A 20,102-nucleotide genomic window follows, 5' to 3' on the forward strand; every position below is an offset into this window, starting at 1 on the left:
AGAGAGAGGGATGGGATTAAGGGAAGAGGGGGAGAGAAGGATGAGTTTCCCTTAGAAGTGGGGGAGGTGTGTGAGATGGGACTAGAAGGGGAGGGAGGGGAAAGAAGGCTGAAGGTAGAGTGACCACTTGATAACGAGGTCCTTACGTGTACTCACCTATTTGTGGTTGCAGGGGTCGAGTCACAGCTCCTGGCCCTGCCTCTTCACTGATTGCTACTAGGCCCTCTCTCTCCCCGCTCCATGAGCTTTATCAAACCTCGTCTTAAAACTGTGTATGGTTCCTGCCTCCACTACGTCATTTTCTAGGCTATTCCACTGCCTTACAACTCTATGACTGAAGAAATACTTCCTACTATCTCTCTGACTCATTTGTGTCTTCAACTTCCAATTGTGGCCTCTTGTTTCTGTGTCCCCTCCCTGGAACATCCTGTCTTTGTCCACCTTGTCTATTCCACGCAGTATTTTATATGTCGTTATCATGTCTCCCCTGACCCTCCTGTCCTCCAGTGTGGTCAGGCCGATTTCCCTTAATCTTTCCTCATAGGACATTCCCCTTAGCTCTGGAACTAACCTTGTCGCAAACCTTTGTACTTTCTCTAGTTTCTTGACGTGCTTTATCAAGTGCGGGTTCCAAACAGGTGCTGCATACTCCAGTATGGGCCTGACATACACGGTGTACAGTGTCTTCAATGATTCCTTACTAAGGTATTGGAATGCTGTTCTCAGGTTTGCCAGGCGCCCATATGCTGCAGCAGTTATCTGATTGATGTGTGCTTCCGGAGACATGCTCGGTGTTATACTCACCCCAAGATCTTTCTCCTTGAGTGAGGTTTACAGTCTTTGGCCACCTAGCCTATACTCTGTCTGTGGTCTTCTGTGCCCCTCCCCCATCTTCATGACTTTGCATTTGGCAGGATTAAATTCGAGAAGCCATTTGCTGGACCAGGTGTCCAGTCTGTCCAGGTCTCTTTGAAGTCCTGCCTGGTCCTCATCAGATTTAATTCTCCTCATTAACTTCACATCATCTGCAAACAGGGACACTTCTGAGTCTAACCCTTCCGTCATGTCGTTCACATATACCAAAAATAGCACTGGTCCTAGGACCGACCCCTGTGGGACCCCGCTCGTCACAGGTGCCCACTGTGATACATCATTACGTACCATGACTCGTTGTTGCCTCCCTGTCAGGTATTCTCTGATCCATTGCAGTGCCCTACCTGTTATATGCGCCTGATGCTCTAGCTTCTGCACTAATCTCTTGTGAGGAACTGTGTCAAAGGCCTTCTTGCAGTCCAAGAAGATGCAATCAACCCACCCCTCTCTCTCTTGTCTTACTTCTGTTATTTTATCATAAAACTCCAGAAGGTTTGTGACACAGGATTTGCCTTCCGTGAATCCGTGCTGGTTGGCATTTATACTCCTGTTCCGTTCCAGGTGCTCCACCACTCTCCTCCTGATAATCTTCTCCATAATTTTGCATACTATACACGTCAATGACACAGGTCTATAGTTTAGTGCCTCTTTTCTGTCTCCTTTTTTAAAAATGGGAACTACATTTGCCGTCTTCCATACCTCAGGTAGTTGCCCAGTTTCCAGGGATGTGTTGAAGATTGTGGTAAGTGGCACGCACAACATATCTGCTCCCTCTCTAAGGACCCACGGGGAGATGTTGTCTGGTCCCATTGCCTTTGAGGTATCGATGTCCCTTAGCAGTTTCTTCACCTCCTCCTCATCTGTATGTATGTCGTCCAACACTTGTTGGTGTATTCCTTGCTGGTGTCCCCATCTGGTCTGTCCCCCCAGAGTCCTTCCTGTCTCTACTGTAAATACTTCCTTAAATCTCGTGTTGAGCTCCTCACATACCCCTTGATCGTTTCTTGTGAGTTCTCCACCTTCTTTCCTCAGCCTTATCACCTGGTCCTTGACTGTTGTCTTCCTCCTAATGTGGCTATACAGCAGTTTCGGGTCAGATTTGACTTTCGATGCTATGTCGTTTTCATACTGTCGCTGGGCCTCCCTCCTTATCTGTGCATACTCGTTTCTGGCTCTTCTACTAATCTCCTTGTTTTCCTGGGTCCTATGCCTCCTGTACCTTTTCCATTCTCTGTTGCACTTAGTTTTTGCTTCCCTACACCTTCGGGTAAACCAAGGACTCGTTTTGGTCTTCCTATTATTTCCGTTTCCCTTGGGAACAAAACTTTCCTCTGCCTCCTTGCACTTTGTTGCCACATATTCCATCATCTCGTTTACTGATTTTCCTACCATTTCTCTGTCCCACTGAACCTCCTGCAGGAAGTTTCTCATACCTGTGTAGTCCCCCCTTTTATAGTTTGGCCTGTCCCCTTCAGTTCCTGTTACCTTCTCCACTTGTAACTCTACTATATAGTCAAAACTCAGAACCACATGATCGCTAGCTCCAAGGGGCCTCTCATAAGTGATGTCCTCAATGTCTGAACTGCTCAGGGTGAACACAAGATCCAGTCTTGCTGGCTCATCCTCCCCTCTCTCTCTGGTTGTGTCCAGAGAGAGAGGGGAGGATGAGCCAGCGTGTGTGATGAGCGTGCGTGTGTGTGTGTGTGTCTGTGTGTGTGTGTGTATTTGTTTAGTGCAGGTGTATGTGTGTATATGTGTGTGTTCGTGTGTATGGGGGAGGTCTGAGGGGGAGATACTGCTAATACATACCAGTAATTCTGAGTTATAAAAAGCAGAAATTGCTACTAGGGTCTAAAGCTTCTATGAGTGTCTACCCATGTGTGTGTGTATGTGTGTGAGGGAGAGATGGTTACGAGGGTAGGGGAGGGGTTGTTGTGGTTGAAAGATCCGTTATGCCTCTCTGTCGTGTAGGCTCAAATTTAGTCCCAGCTGTCTTTCCTAGTATTGCTACTCTCTCCAGTTATTGCCCTTTCTGGATTTAAGTATCAATTACTGCTGGTTATTATCCTATTCCTTGCTCACATTGAGAGAGGACTTCCTAACTTCCTAAGTATTTATACTGCTAATAACTACCAGTAGTATTACTACATTACCCCTCGCTAGACTGCTGTCCTCCTCACACTCTCCTCAATACTATCTTCACTTTATCTATGCTATTTCTACTCTAATTCTGGTAATAGCTTGCAGGAGTGAGTGACCAGTATCTAACAGTGATGCAAGACCAGAATCCAGAGCCAACATGCAACCACAATAGATGAGTAATACTTGCGCTGGCAGCGGTGTGGTGACGAGTTGCCAGATGCTTTGTGTGTGTGTGTGTGTACTCACCTATTTGTACTCACCTATTTGTGGTTGCAGGGGTCGAGTCCTAGCTCCTGGCCCCGCCTCTTCACCGGTTGCTACTGTGTGTGTGTGTGTGTGTGTGTGTGTGTGTGTACTCGCCTATTTGTGGTTGCAGAGGTCGAGTCATAGCTCATGGCCCCACCTCTTCGCTACTGGGTCCTCTCTCTCCCTTCACCATGAGCATTATCGAACCTCGTCTTAAAACTGTGTGGTTCCTGCCTCCACTATGTGGGATACCGGCTGCATCCCACTGAGGCGGGTGACCCAAAAGGAAAAACGAAAAATTCTCCTTTTACTGTACATATTACTAAATGTAAAAGGAGAAACTTTCGTTTTTCCTTTTGGGTCACCCCCACCTCCGTGGGATACGGCCAGTGTGTTGAAAGAAGAAGTTATATATATATATATATATATATATATATATATATATATATATATATATATATATATATATATATATATACATATATATATATATATATATATATATATATATATATATATATATATATATATATATATATATTATAATTACATTTGTTAGTTGTGTTTGACTGACCTTGCCATACACCCCAGTTACCGACGGCGGAGCTACGAACGCCCACTTCACGGTCGTTTCTAGTGGAGCGACAGTAGAGCTGGATGCCGTTCATGGCTGTGTCGTCTCCGTCAATATGGTCTTCCACCTTTGGCAGAAAATAACTTACTGCTAGCCATATCACTGAGTGGATAATATGTTAATTTAATTAACTAATGTTAGTTTTAGTGTTCGACATTTCGATTTACCCGTCAGCCATATTGAGATCTAAATATCTGAAGTATATACTTTTTAACTCACACGAAACTCGAGTGCGAAGCTTCAAGCATAATGAAACAAAGCAAGATGTATATCAAACAATACCACGGGCGAGGATTGAACTCGTGGCGAGTGAGACAACGCGTAAGCCACTGTGCAGCTGGCTACAATAAGATTTATCTAACTAGGTATGGCATGATTTGTTTGCAATCGTGTTATTACGATTTCGTGAGTCTAAATGAATATCGGTCGCTGCGTGATCCGAGAAAAGTATCCTCGTAATTCATAACCCCAGCCCCCTCTACGTCAGTGTATGTGAAAATATGGTACAGAGTGTGGTTTAACTTTTTAATACAGTTAAATATTGTGTTGAGGATTTGATGTGAATCAGATAAAAGATTCACAATAAAAGTGGCAATTTAGGACATGCACAACCCGAAACTAATTCAAACCATCCGCTAAGAAACATCAGCTTTGATGTTTCTTAGTGGATGGTTAGCATATTAATAATAATAATAATAATAATAATAATAATAATAATAATCTTTATTTATTACAAGTACATGTACAAGGTATACAGTCCTAGCTGACATCAATGACATACTACTGTATAGAAATCCCATTTTTATGCAGAGCATTTCGGGCAAATTAGGTCAATTTTGTTCCAGGATGTGACCCACACCAGTCGACTAACACCCAGGTACCCATTTTACTGCAGGGTGAACAGGGACAGCAGGTGCCTAAACGAAACACGTCCGAATGTATCCACCCGTACTGAGGATCGAACCGCAGACCTCAATGTGTGTGAGATGACTGCGCTACCAGCCGAGCTACGGGACACCTTAAATTTCAAGCCGCTCAGAATTTGCAGTACCAAATTTTCCGTGTCGAGGGGTGAAGCAAACTAGATGTGACACTCAGAAATTCTCACATGAAAACCCGTATTTAAATTTTCCTCAGTTTCCTACACGAAAAAAAATGAACCTACACAACCCAAATTCAATCAAAACTTTTCAGTAAAGTAGTATTGGCCAGCATCTGAGGTCCAAGTATGTATGTAAATCATTAAAATATAAAATTTGCGTATAAACAGTGTGTATTTGCTAGGTGTCATTCTTCCTATAGAATGTATCAGCGTTAATATTCTGAAGTCGATAAGACGAGACATTATTTATTTATTTCATGTGCAGAAATCAATATCGATATTTAATGAAGTTGGCAAATTTGGACTTGGGGAGGCTATTAACAACACGAAACTTGCTTTCTGTGGAAAACACACTAGGGCTGAAATTTGAAGCCGATCGGAAGAGGCATTCTTCAGTTATCGCACGAATTCCAAAGATTCCAAGTTTTATATTTAAAAAGAATTAGCGCAATGACAAATTTGCCCACACATAAACTGAACTTCATGGGTACCATCTCGTATGTAATATACATCAGCATTAAATACTGAAAACATTCAGAAGAGGAAAACTCAAAGATTATACTTGCTTAAGAGTCATTCGTGTGTGCATTTAAAGTTAGTTGCTGGTGTTTTTGGAAGTAAGAAGCACGAATGTTAGTGTTAGCAAGTTCCCATTCGAACTCAAGTCGTTCCAAATTAAAAGTAACATCAAGTTAAGTTAACAAATAGTTTTCCTGAGTTACAATGCGGATTTTAGTCAAGTAACTTTCTTAGAACAGCATTCCATACAAGGACTAGCCAGAATTTTGACAAATTTGCCATAAAAAGTATAATCTACTTAAGTAAATTAATATACTTATGTGCATCTATAATTAATTTTGCTTACCTTGATGGTAAATGCGGAGGCATAGCTGTTTGGGGGACAAAAACGTACTGTTGAGTCCCAGGTTCCCCATGGCATCCCATTACCAGGGGTGATGTACCCACACTCCACAAGAACCGCACCTGTGTACGTGCGTACATGTAAGGTGGAGAGCATTAGGTCTAAAAAACATTATTCTTATTATTGAACTTATAATCCTGTAGGAAGCTTCAGTGTGAGGCAGGCTGCTTGATAATGAAAGACAGAAGAAAAATTAAGATAGATGACAGAAGAGGCTGAAAAAATGCAAAGAAGACTCAGAAGAAAATATGAATCGAGGCACAGGCACACACAGACACACACACACACACGTGTGCACACACACACACACACGTGTGCACACACACACACACAAACACACACACATACACACACACACACACACACACACACACACACACACACACACACACACACACACACACACACACACACACACACAAGACGATGAGCACACTAAGATCAAGCGACAGGTCCGAAGAAAATGAAGGTTTGTTATATGCAGAGGTTCTAACAGCCAACTGCAGTAGCACGGGACAGCTGGCCAGGAAAGACAGTCCACTAAGAATAGATGTTTCAGATATGACAGGGACTGAAGGCAAGAACATGTCAATGGAAGGAAACAAAATGCCTCAGAGGAAGCAGATGGAGACTCAGTGGGAGGAGGAAAGGGCGAGGTCAGTTTTTGTGTACGGGCTCCAAGAAGCCAAGGGGGCCAACTTTGAAGAAATAAAACAGGAGGAGAAAAAAATGATTGAAGGCATCATGAAAACAATAGGGGAGGGCAATATGACCCAGGTGACAAATTTTCAGAGAATTGGGTGGTTTGCGAGTGGAAGGATACGGCCTGTCAGAGTAACTTTCAAGGAAGAATCAGTTCGAATCAGGATTCTGCAAGAGAAAGCAAGACTGAGAGACAAAGAGGGGTACCAGAGAGTATACCTCGACCGCGACAGAACACAAGAAGAAAGGACTACACTGAAAGAGAGGGTACAGAGACGCAAGGAGGAACGAGAAGCAATGAAAATGAGCAGGACCCAGACACAGGAGGAAGGGCAAACACACCCCACAGAATCTCCCACCAAAAGACCCCACCCGCGACATTCCCAACGCAACTGAGCAACCTATACTCCAACCCACTCACTGTTCCCTCTGCCACCAACCCCCATATCACAAACCTCACCCCAACAGCTGTCCCTTATGGGCATTCTGACCCCACCCCCATCAACACATACCCCACCTACACCACAGCCCCATATAGGCCCCCACCAAGGCTCTCCCTCCCCCAACCCCAATATACTTGCATGACCACAATGATAGAAAAGAAACTAAAGGTTTGGTACACAAATGCGGATGGAATAATGAATAAACATGAGGAGTGGAATGAAAGAATCAGTGAAAAATCCCCAGACATCATAGCAGTCACAGAAACAAAACTCGCTGAGATAATAACAGACACAATCTTCCCAACAGGATATCAGATCCTGAGGAAAGATAGAAGGAGTAGAGGGGGAGGAGGGGTTGCACTGCTCATAAAACACCAATGGGGATTTGAGGAAATGGAAGGCATGGACATGATTGGAGAAAGAGACTACATTGTAGGTACAATTCAGTCCGGAGAACATAAAGTAGTCATTGGAGTGATGTATAACCCACCACAGAACTGCAGGAGGCCAAGAGAGGAGTACGAAGAAAACAACAGGGTGATGGTGGACACACTGGCTGAGGTGGCAAGAAGAGCTCACTCGAGCAGAGCAAAGTTACTGGTAATGGGCGATTTCAACCACAGGGAGATCGACTGGGAAAACCTGGAGCCACATGGGGGTCCCGAAACATGGAGAGCAAAGATGATGGATGTGGTACTTGAAAACCTCATGCATCAACATGTCAGGGACACAACCAGAGAGAGAGGGGAGGATGAGCCAGCAAGACTGGATCTTGTGTTCACCCTGAGCAGTTCAGACATCGAGGACATCACTTACGAGAGGCCCCTTGGAGCTAGCGATCATGTGGTTCTGAGTTTTGACTATATAGTAGAGTTACAAGTGGAGAAGGTAACAGGAACTGAAGGGGACAGGCCAAACTATAAAAGGGGGGACTACACAGGTATGAGAAACTTCCTGCAGGAGGTTCAGTGGGACAGAGAAATGGTAGGAAAATCAGTAAACGAGATGATGGAATATGTGGCAACAAAGTGCAAGGAGGCAGAGGAAAGTTTTGTTCCCAAGGGAAACAGAAATAATAGGAAGACCAAGACGAGTCCTTGGTTTACCCGAAGGTGTAGGGAGGCAAAAGCTAAGTGCAACAGAGAATGGAAAAGGTACAGGAGGCATAGGACCCAGGAAAACAAGGAGATTAGTAGAAGAGCCAGAAACGAGTATGCGCAGATAAGGAGGGAGGCCCAGAGACAGTATGAAAACGACATAGCATCGAAAGTCAAATCTGACCCGAAACTGCTGTATAGCCACATTAGGAAGAAGACAACAGTCAAGGACCAGGTGATAAGGCTGAGGAAAGAAGGTGGGGAACTCACAAGAAACGATCAAGAGGTATGTGAGGAGCTCAACACGAGATTTAAGGAAGTATTTACAGTAGAGACAGGAAGGACTCTGGGGGGACAGACCAGATGGGGACACCAACAAGGAATACACCAACAAGTGTTGGACGACATACATACAGATGAGGAGGAGGTGAAGAAACTGCTAAGGGACATCGATACCTCAAAGGCAATGGGACCGGACAACATCTCTCCATGGGTCCTTAGAGAGGGAGCAGATATGTTGTGCGTACCACTTACCACAATCTTCAACACATCCCTGGAAACTGGGCAACTACCTGAGGTATGGAAGACAGCAAATGTAGTTCCCATTTTCAAAAAAGGAGACAGAAAAGAGGCACTAAACTATAGACCTGTGTCATTGACGTGTATAGTATGCAAAATTATGGAGAAGATTATCAGGAGGAGAGTGGTGGAGCACCTGGAACGGAACAGGAGTATAAATGCCAACCAGCACGGATTCACGGAAGGCAAATCCTGTGTCACAAACCTTCTGGAGTTTTATGATAAAATAACAGAAGTAAGACAAGAGAGAGAGGGGTGGGTTGATTGCATCTTCTTGGACTGCAAGAAGGCCTTTGACACAGTTCCTCACAAGAGATTAGTGCAGAAGCTAGAGCATCAGGCGCATATAACAGGAAGGGCACTGCAATGGATCAGAGAATACCTGACAGGGAGGCAACAACGAGTCATGGTACGTAATGATGTATCACAGTGGGCACCTGTGACGAGCGGGGTCCCACAGGGGTCGGTCCTAGGACCAGTGCTATTTTTGGTATATGTGAACGACATGACGGAAGGGTTAGACTCAGAAGTGTCCCTGTTTGCAGATGATGTGAAGTTAATGAGGAGAATTAAATCTGATGAGGACCAGGCAGGACTTCAAAGAGACCTGGACAGACTGGACACCTGGTCCAGCAAATGGCTTCTCGAATTTAATCCTGCCAAATGCAAAGTCATGAAGATAGGGGAAGGGCACAGAAGACCACAGACAGAGTATAGGCTAGGTGGCCAAAGACTGCAAACCTCACTCAAGGAGAAAGATCTTGGGGTGAGTATAACACCGAGCATGTCTCCGGAAGCACACATCAATCAGATAACTGCTGCAGCATATGGGCGCCTGGCAAACCTGAGAACAGCATTCCGACACCTTAGTAAGGAATCATTCAAGACACTGTACACCGTGTATGTCAGGCCCATACTGGAGTATGCAGCACCTGTTTGGAACCCGCACTTGATAAAGCACGTCAAGAAACTAGAGAAAGTACAAAGGTTTGCAACAAGGTTAGTTCCAGAGCTAAGGGGAATGTCCTATGAAGAAAGATTAAGGGAAATCGGCCTGACGACACTGGAGGACAGGAGGGTCAGGGGAGACATGATAACGACATATAAAATACTGCGTGGAATAGACAAGGTGGACAAGGACAGGATGTTCCAGGGAGGGGACACAGAAACAAGAGGCCACAATTGGAAGTTGAAGACACAAATGAGTCAGAGAGATAGTAGGAAGTATTTCTTCAGTCATAGAGTTGTAAGGCAGTGGAATAGCCTAGAAAATGACGTAGTGGAGGCAGGAACCATACACAGTTTTAAGACGAGGTTTGATAAAGCTCATGGAGCGGGGAGAGAGAGGGTCTAGTAGCAACCGGTGAAGAGGCGGGGCCAGGAGCTAGGACTCGACCCCTGCAACCACAAATAGGTGAGTACAAATAGGTGAGTACACACACACACACACACACAAATTAGAGGAGCAGGCAGGAATACCGGGGAAAGTACTGCAATGGATCAGGGAATACCTGACAGGAAGGAAACAACGTGTCTTGGTACGTGCTGAAGTGTCGGAGTGGGCGAATGTGTCGAGTGGGGTTCCATAAGGGTCAGTCCTAGGCCCGGTGCTGTTTCTTGTATACGTGAATGACATGGTGGAAGGAATAGATTCAGAAGTGTCACTGTTCGCTGATGATGTGAAATTGATGAGAATACAAGTGGGCGAGGATCAGTTAAGATTACAAGGGGATCTGGACAAATTACATGTATGGTCCGACAAATGGCTCCTGAAATTTAACCCCAGTAAGTGTAAGGTCATGAAGATTGGGGAAGGACAGAAGACAGCAGACGGAGTACAGGTTAGGAAACCAACAGCTGCAAACGTTAGTTAAAGAAAAGGATCTTGGGGTAAGCATTATAACGAACATGTCCCCTGAGGCACACAGCAATCAAATAACTGCTGCAGCATATGGGAGACTGGCAAACCTGAGATTGGCGTTTAGACATCTGAGTAGGAAGTCATTCACGACATTGTACACAGTGTACGTAAGGCCTATACTGGAATATGCAGCGCCAGTATGGAACCCTCACTTAGTCAAATACGTCACGAAATTGGAGAAAGTGCAAAAAATTGCAACACGATTAGTCCCGGAACTGAGGGGTATGTCTTATGAGGAGAGGTTAAGGGAACTCAACCTGATGACACTAGAGGATAGGAGGGATAGAGGGGACATGATAACAACGTATAGAATACTAAGAGGCATTGACAAGGTGGACAAGGATCGAATGTTTCAGAGATGGGATACAGAAACGCGGGGACACAATTGGAAACTGAAAACCCAGATGAGTCATAGGGATGTTAGGAAGTATTTCTTTAGTCTTAGAGTTGTCAGGAACTGGAATAATCTGGAGAGTGAAGTAGTGGAAGCAAGTTCCATAAATAGCTTTAAGAAGAGGTATGACAAATATCATAGAGTAGGGAGAGAGTGAATTAGTATCGACCAGTGAAGAGGCGGGGCCAGGAGCTATGACTCGACCCCTGCAACCACATATAGGTGAGTACACACACACACACACACACACACACACACATGAAATAAAATGGTTGAAAGCATCATGAAAGCAATAGGAGAGGACAACATGACTCGGCTGACAAATTTTCGGAGAATTGGGTGGTTTGCGAGGGGAAAAAAGCGTCCAGTCAGTGATTTTCAAGGCAGAGTCAGCTCGAAACCGGATCCTGCAGGAGAAAGCACGTCTAAGGGACAATCAGGCATTTCAGAGTGTGTACCTCGACCGAGACAGAACACAAGAAGAAAGGATGACACTGAAAGAGAGGTTGCAATGTCGCAAGGAGGAATGGGAGGCAAGGAAGGTGGAGAGCAGGAAAAATCAGGCCCACATGGAATAACAAACACAACGCCCCTCCAGTACCACCCACAGAAAGAACACAACCATGGCAGTCCCAAAGCAATCAAACGACCTAGCCCAAAACCCACTCACTGTACCCTCTGCCCCCATTCCCCTCAGCACAAACCCCACCCCCACAGAAACCCACAGTAACCCACACATCCCCCTCTGCATAAACCCCACCCCCACAATAACCCTCAGTAACCCACACATCCCCCTCAGCTCAAACCTCACCCCCACAGAAACCCACAATAACCCACACAATGTACTTTCTTCCCCCATCCCCCTCACCACAAACCCCACCCTCAAAGTAACCAACAGCAACCCACACACTGTACCCTCTATCCCCATCCCCCTCACCACAACTCCCTCCCCCACTGTAACCACCCATAGGCCCTTTTCCTCCATCCCCCTCACAACCATCCCCACCCCCACTGAAACCCCCCATAGGCCCTCTGCCCCCACACCCCACACCACAGACCCCCAACCACACCAACCCCCTATAGGCCCCTGCCAGAGCACCTACTCTCCCTAACCCACCTCTCTCCCCAGACCACAGTTATAGAAAAGAAGTTGAAGGTTTGGTACACGAACGTGGATGGAATAAGGAATATATATGAGTGGCATGAAATAATCAAGGAGGTGTCACCAGACATCGTAGCGGTTACAGAAACAAAACTCACTGGGATAATAGATGCAATCTTCCCACCGGGTATCAGATCCTGAGGAAGGATAGAAGGAGCAGGGGGGGAGGAGGGGTTGCACTATTAATAAAAAACCAGTGGGGTTATCAAGAAATAGAAGGTATGGATGAGATTGGAGAAATAGATTACATAGTAGGTACAGTTCAGTCAGGGGAACACAAAGTAGTCATTGCAGTGATGTATAACCCACCACAGAACTGCAGAAGGCCAAGTGAGGAATATGATGAGTACAACAGAGCAATGGTGGACACTCTAGCTGAGGTGGCAAGAAGGGCTCACTCAAGTAGAGCGAAGTTACTGGTCATGGGCGACTTCTATCACAGGGAGATTGATTGGGAATACCTGGAGCCACATGGGGGTCCCGAAACATGGAGAGCCAAGATGATGGATGTGGTGCTGGCAAATCTCATGCACCAACATGTTAGGGATACTACCAGAGAGAGAGGGGAGGATGAACCAGCAAGACTGGACCTTGTGTTCACCCTGAGTAGCTCAGACATTGAGCACATCATGTATGAAAGGCCCCTTGGAGCTAGTGACCACGTAGTTATGAGCTTTGAATACATCGTGGAGCTAAAAGTGGAGAGGGTAACAGGAGTAGAAAGGGAAAAGCTAAACTATAAAAGGGGGGACTACAGGGGAATGAGGACCTTCCTGCAGGAGGTTCATTGGGAACAGGAGTTGGTAGGAAAATCGGTAAACGAAATGATTGACTTTGTAACAAAATGTAAGGAGGCAGAGGAAAGGTTTGTTCCCAATGGTAACAGAAATAATGGGAAGGACAGAGCGAGCCCTTGGTTTACCCGAAGGTGCAGGGAGGCAAAAACTAAGTGTTCTAGAGAATGGAAAAAGTACAGAAGGCAAAGGACTCAGGAGAATAAAGAGATTAGTTACTGAGCCAGAAACGAGTATGCACAGATAAGGAGGGAGGCACAGCGGCAGTACGAAAATGACATAGCATCGAAAGTCAAGTCTGACCCGAAACTACTCTACAGCCACATCAGGAAGACAACAGTCAAGGACCAGGTAATCAGGCTGAGGAAAGAAGGTGGGGAGCTAACAAGAAACGACCAGGAGGTATGTGAAGAGCTCAACATGAGATTTCAGGAAGTATTTACAGTGGAGGCTGAAGGGACAATGGGCCTGGGAGAGTGTGTGAGGTGGTTGGAGATGTGGGGAATGAGGCTTCTAGCAGTGAGGTGCAGTCTGTCTCTCACTGTGAGGAGGCTGTAGGTGGGGAGGTAGCAACGGGTACCAGCAGTGAGGTGCAGCCCAGCACCTGCTACAAGTGGCGAGTTGTTCACAGTAATGGGAGGCGCATCAGAGTAAGGAAAGTTAAGAGTGAAGATCTGAAGGTAGGAAATCGCTTCTCTGTTCTCCAGGATGAATGTACTTCAGTGGCCAGTGAAGGTAAGGGTACTACTGCCCCTGCTAATGAAGGTAAGCGCATTCTTGTGGTTGGTGACTCTCAGGTAAGATATGTTGACCGTGCTTTTTGTAATAGGAATAAGAAGATGAGAGATAGAGTGTGCTTCCCTGGAGCTGGTGTTGGGGACATTGTCAACAGACTGGATAATATCATGTCAGGTAATGGGTACAAGCCCATTATCTGTCTCAGTGCTGGTGGAAATGATATTGGGAAGGGTAGGAGAGAAGAGCTGCTAGATAAGTACAGGTCAGCTATAGATTTCATTAAGTCTAAGGGAGGGATCCCAATCATATGTAGCATCTTGCCTAGAAGGGGAGTAGGAAATGAATGGTTGTCTAGGGCAATTGGTGTAAATTGCTGGCTAGACAGATACTGCAAGGAACTTGCAATCCCATTCATTGACAACTGGAACAACTTTTATGGCAAACATGATATGTATGCAAGGGATGGGGTTCATCTCTCTGGGGCAGGGGTGGTAGCACTTGCAGACTCGATTGAGAAGGCCATTGGTGAAATGCCTATGATTTTAAACTGATGGAAGATAGAGGTATGGGTGTGTGTGGGAAACAAGCAGGTTGCAACACTAGGGTTGGAAACAGTAAATGTATAAAAGGCATTCAGCATGAAGTTATAAATAAAGACAATAGAACAGGTCAGAAAACAAAGGGGGACAGCAGAGGGCAGCAAGGGACTAGCTCCCTTAAGGTTTACTATACTAATAGCAGGAGTGTTAGAAATAAGATAGATGAGCTAAGATTAATTGCAAGTGCAGGAAACATAGATATTATTGCTATAACAGAGACCTGGCTCAATCTGAAAGATAGAGAGATGCCATCTGAATGTCACATACAAGGCTATAAATTATTCCACACTGACAGGGTCAACAGGAAAGGTGGTGGAGTAGCGATGTATGTCAGAGACAATTTAAATTGTTGTGTTAGACAAGATATTAAATTAGAAGCGTCAGCCACTGAATCTGTTTGGTTACAGCTTCTCGAGGGCCGAGAAAAACTAATTTTGGGTGTGATTTACAGGGCCCCAAATCTTGATAGGGAGTGCAGTAAACTTCTATGGGACGAAATTCGTAAGGCATCTACATACGAAAATGTTGTGCTAATGGGAGACTTCAACTATAGACAGATTGACTGGAGCAATTTGACAGGAAATTTAGAGTCGGGTGACTTTCTTGATACGATCCAGGATTGTTTTTTAAAACAGTTTGTGACAGAGCCAACTAGGGGAAATAACCTCCTTGACTTGGTTCTTGCCAGTAGGGAAACACTAATTAATAATCTTGAGGTTAATGATGAGCTTGGGGAGAGTGATCACAAATCACTCAGTTTTAACATATCATGGAATTCCCCTAATAATGGCAATCAAGTCTCCGTCCCTGACTTTCGCTTGGCTGATTTCATAGGACTGAAAAATTACTTAGGTGGGCTGAACTGGAATGACCTGACTAGGGGTCAGGTAGGTGGTGATGGTTGCCGATATGATGCTTTCCAGGGCATAGTTCTAGCTGCTCAGTCAAATTATGTTCCAAATAGGGAAATCAGATCAAACAAAAATGATCCTAAATGGATGAACAATAGATTAAAATATCTGATTGGTCAAAAGAGAGGCATATATAGGCAAATCAAAAGAGGAGAGGGGCAATTAAGAAATCGATATATTCAGTTAAAGAGAGAAATAAAAAAGGGAATTAGAAAAGCAAAAAGAGATTATGAGGTTAAAGTTGCAAGAGAATCGAAGACTAACCCAAAAGGATTCTTTCAGGTATACAGAAGTAAGATCAGGGACAAGATAGGCCCACTCAAAAGTTCCTCGGGTCAGCTCACTGACAGTGATAAGGAAATGTGTAGAATTTTTAACACATACTTCCTCTCAGTTTTTACACAGGAGGATACCAGTGATATTCCAGTAATGATAAATTATGTAGAACAGGACGATAATAAACTGTGCACTATTAGGGTCACAAGTGACATGGTCCTTAGGCAAATAGATAAATTAAAACCTAACAAATCCCCAGGCCCTGATGAACTGTATGCAAGGGTTCTAAAGGAATGTAAAGAGGAGCTTAGCACACCTTTGGCTAATCTTTTCAACATATCACTACAAACTGGCATGGTGCCAGATAAGTGGAAAATGGCAAATGTGATACCTATTTTCAAAACAGGTGACAGGTCCTTAGCTTCGAACTATAGACCAATAAGCCTAACCTCCATAGTGGGAAAATTTATGGAATCAATAATTGCCGAGGCAGTTCGTAGCCACCTTGAAAAGCATAAATTAATCAACGAATCTCAGCATGGTTTTACAAAGGGACGTTCCTGCCTTACGAATTTATTAACTTTTTTCACTAAGGTATTTGAGGAGGTAGATCATGGTAACGAATATGATATTGTGTATATGGACTTCAGTAAGGCTTTTGACAGGGTCCCACATCAGAGACTATTGAGGAAAATTAAAGCACATGGAATAGGAGGAGAAATTTTTTCCTGGATAGAGGCATGGTTGACAAATAGGCAGCAGAGAGTTTGCATAAATGGGGAGAAATCAGAGTGGGGAAGCGTCACGAGCGGTGTTCCACAGGGGTCAGTGTTGGGCCCCCTGCTGTTCACAATCTACATAAACGACATAGATGAGGGCATAAAGAGCGACATCGGCAAGTTTGCCGATGACACCAAAATAGGCCGTCGAATTCATTCTGACGAGGACATTCGAGCACTCCAGGAAGATTTGAATAGACTGATGCAGTGGTCGGAGAAGTGGCAGATGCAGTTTAATATAGACAAATGCAAAGTTCTAAATGTTGGACAGGACAATAACCATGCCACATATAAACTAAATAATGTAGATCTTAATATTACGGATTGCGAAAAAGATTTAGGAGTTCTGGTTAGCAGTAATCTGAAACCAAGACAACAGTGCATAAGTGTTCGCAATAAAGCTAATAGAATCCTTGGCTTCATATCAAGAAGCATAAATAATAGGAGTCCTCAGGTTGTTCTTCAACTCTATACATCCTTGGTTAGGCCTCATTTAGATTATGCTGCACAGTTTTGGTCACCGTATTACAGAATGGATATAAATTCTCTGGAAAATGTACAAAGGAGGATGACAAAGATGATCCCATGTATCAGAAACCTTCCCTATGAGGATAGACTAAGGGCCCTGAAACTGCACTCTCTAGAAAGACGTAGAATTAGGGGGGATATGATTGAGGTTTATAAGTGGAAGACAGGAATAAATAAAGGGGATGTAAATAGTGTGCTGAAAATATCTAGCCTAGACAGGACTCGCAGCAATGGTTTTAAGTTGGAAAAATTCAGATTCAGGAGGGATATAGGAAAGTACTGGTTTGGTAATAGAGTTGTGGATGAGTGGAACAAACTCCCAAGTACCGTTATAGAGGCCAGAACGTTGTGTAGCTTTAAAAATAGGTTGGATAAATACATGAGTAGATGTGGGTGGGTGTGAGTTAGACCTGATAGCTTGTGCTAACAGGTCGGTTGCCGTGTTCCTCCCTTAAGTCAGTGTGACCTGACCTGACTAGGTTGGGTGCATTGGCTTAAGCCGGTAGGGACTTGGACCTGCCTCGCATGGGCCAGTAGGCCTTCAGCAGTGTTCCTTCGTTCTTATGTTCTTAAGACAAAACAGTGGGGTACAGCAACAAAGGATACACCAACAAGTGTTGGATGAATTACACACAACTGAGGAGGAGGTGGAGAAGCTCCTAAGTGACCTTGATACCTCAAAGGTGGTGGGACCAGACAACATCTCTCCATGGGTCCTTAGAGAGGGAGCAGGGACACTGTGTGTGCCACTAACCAAAATCTTCAACACTTCCCTTGAAACTGGGCAACTATCTGAAGTATAGAAGAAGGCAAATGTAGTCCCCATCTTTAAGAAGGGAGACAGAAATGAAGCACTAAATTATAGACCAGTGTCACTGATATGTATAGTATGCAAAGTCTTGGAAAAGATTATCAGGAGGATACTGGTGGAGCACCTGGAGCGGAACAAGATTATAAACGACAGTCAGAACGGATTCATGGAAGGCAAATCCTGTGTCACAAACCTACTAGAGTTTTATGACAAGGTAACTGAAGTAAGAAATGAGAGGGAGGGGTGGGTTGATTGCATTTTCTTGGACTGCGAGAAGGCCTTCGACACAGTTCCTCACAAGAGATTAGTACAGAAGCTAGAGGAACAGGCACGTATAACAGGAAGGGCACTGCAATGGATCAGAGAATACCTAATAGGGAGGCAACAGCGAGTCATGGTTCGTGATGATGTATCACAGTGGGCGCCTGTGACGAGCGGGGTCCCACAGGGGTCAGTCCTGGGACCAGTGCTATTCTTGGTATATGTGAACGACATGATGGAAGGGATAGACTCAGAAGTGTCCCTGTTTGCAGATGACGTGAAGTTAATGAGGAGAATTAATTCAGATGCGGACCAGACAGGTCTACAAAGAGACCTGGACAGGCTGGATGTGTGGTCCAGAAACTGGCTCCTAGAATTTAACCCCGCCAAATGCAAAGTCATGAAGGAGGGCAAAGAAGACCACAGACAGAGTATAGGCTAGGAGGCCAAAGGCTGCAAACCTCACTCAAGGAGAAAGACCTAGGAGTGAGTATAATACCGAGTACATCGCCAGAAGCACACATTAACCAGATAACTGCTGCGGCATATGGGTGCTTGGCAAACCTGAGACTAGCGTTCCGGTACCTCAGTAAGGAATCGTTCAAGACTTTATACACTGTGTACGTCAGACCCATACTGGAGTACGCAGCACCAGTTTGGAACCCACACCTGGTCAAACACGTCAAGAAATTAGAGAAAGTGCAAAGGTTTGCAACAAGGCTAGTTCCAGAGCTAAGGGGAATGTCCTATGAAGAAAGGTTATGAGAAATCGGTCTTACAACACTGGAGGACAGGAGGGTCAGGGAAGATATGATAACGACATACAAAATACTGCGTGGAATAGACAAGGTGGACAGAGACAGGATGTTCCAGAGATGGGACACAGAAACAAGGGGTCACAATTGGAAGCTGAAGACTCAGATGAGTCAAAGGGATGTTAGGAAGTATTTCTTCCGTCATAGAGTAGTTAGGAAGTGGAATAGTCTGGTAAGCGATGTAGTGGAGGCAGGAACTATGCATAGTTTTAAGACGAGGTATGATAAAGCTCATGCAGCAGGGGGTGAGAGGACCTAGTAGCGGTCGGTGAAGAGGCGGGGCCAGGAGCTGAGTCTCAACCCCTGCAACTACAATTAGGTGAGCACAATTAGGTGAGTATACACATACACACACACACACACACACACACACACATACACACACATTACAAAGACAAAAGGCAGCTGTTGTTTCTGTAACCTCGAAGCCAAAACTTTCTGAACAATGTGTATTCCTACATGAAAATCAAATGAAACAAATAAATAATGGAGTCAGTTTTGTAGGAGAATGAAAGACCATTCCTAAATTATTCTTCCAAGTACTGCATAGGACGAAGATTAGGGAAAACACTGGGTCCCTTAAACAATTACTAAATTCCAGAATTTACACATCTCGGATAAAAATATACTTAGCATCATTAACTTATACAGATATCTTGTTAATTAGGTGTTTACAGCAACCCTGTACCTAATGCACTTAGAACAAATTGAAGTTAGTTTAAGTTAACTTAGGCTGTGTTGGGATTTGAGAAATTCTGGCTACAACATCCCAAATAAACTACTAGAGTGAGAAACAAATATATAACGGTTTCCACTAAGGTGATTACAATACAGTGAACCGTTTACAGGCGGAATTTTCAGCCGTCAGAAGTTTAACTTCGTCAAGTTAGTTTAAGTTAACTTAGGCTGTGTTGGGATTTGAAAAATTCTGGCTACAACATCCCAAATAAACTACTGGAGTGAGAAACAATATATAGCAGGATACTTACCTGTGATGTAGAGAAGTGCCAGTGTGATCCTCATCCTTGCCACACCTGTAATATAGTAATACATCCTTCACTGAATGAAACACACATAAAAGACAGAAGCTTACGACGACGTTTCGGTCCGACTTGGACCATTGACAAAGTCAATGGTCCAAGTCGGACCGAAACGTCGTCGTAAGCTTCTGTCTTTTATGTGCGGGTTATTTGTGTATCGTTCCAGTCACGGTATTGTGCCTTTTTGTTATTTATTTATTCACTGAATGAAACTAATATGCCGTAGATTTTTATAATAAGGTTTTGATATATAATAACCCTTCACTGCTTGTTTATTAATGCAAGATTGTCCATTTTTTTATTATAGAGACTAAACTGTGCTGCATAACTTAA

At 44.3% G+C, this 20,102-nt stretch overlaps 2 protein-coding genes across 2 annotated transcripts in view; one reads left to right on the forward strand and one right to left on the reverse strand.

The window, feature by feature from the left end:
• Positions 1-20,102, forward strand: part of ApepP (Aminopeptidase P) — a 352,561-nt gene that overhangs the window by 160,703 nt on the left and 171,756 nt on the right. The window lies entirely within an intron of this gene.
• LOC128684795 (vitelline membrane outer layer protein 1) overlaps positions 1-20,102 on the reverse strand; it is a 36,648-nt gene that overhangs the window by 9,640 nt on the left and 6,906 nt on the right. The window contains exons 2-4 of the mRNA XM_053771073.2: positions 19,719-19,763; positions 5,863-5,981; positions 3,836-3,962 (exon numbers count right to left, since the gene is read on the reverse strand). Of these exons, the coding sequence (XP_053627048.2) occupies positions 3,836-3,962; positions 5,863-5,981; positions 19,719-19,763 (291 nt within the window). The remainder of the gene's footprint in view (positions 1-3,835; positions 3,963-5,862; positions 5,982-19,718; positions 19,764-20,102) is intronic.

This window comes from Cherax quadricarinatus, chromosome 5, assembly GCF_038502225.1.
Source record: "Cherax quadricarinatus isolate ZL_2023a chromosome 5, ASM3850222v1, whole genome shotgun sequence".
Taxonomy (NCBI): Eukaryota; Metazoa; Arthropoda; class Malacostraca; order Decapoda; family Parastacidae; genus Cherax; species Cherax quadricarinatus.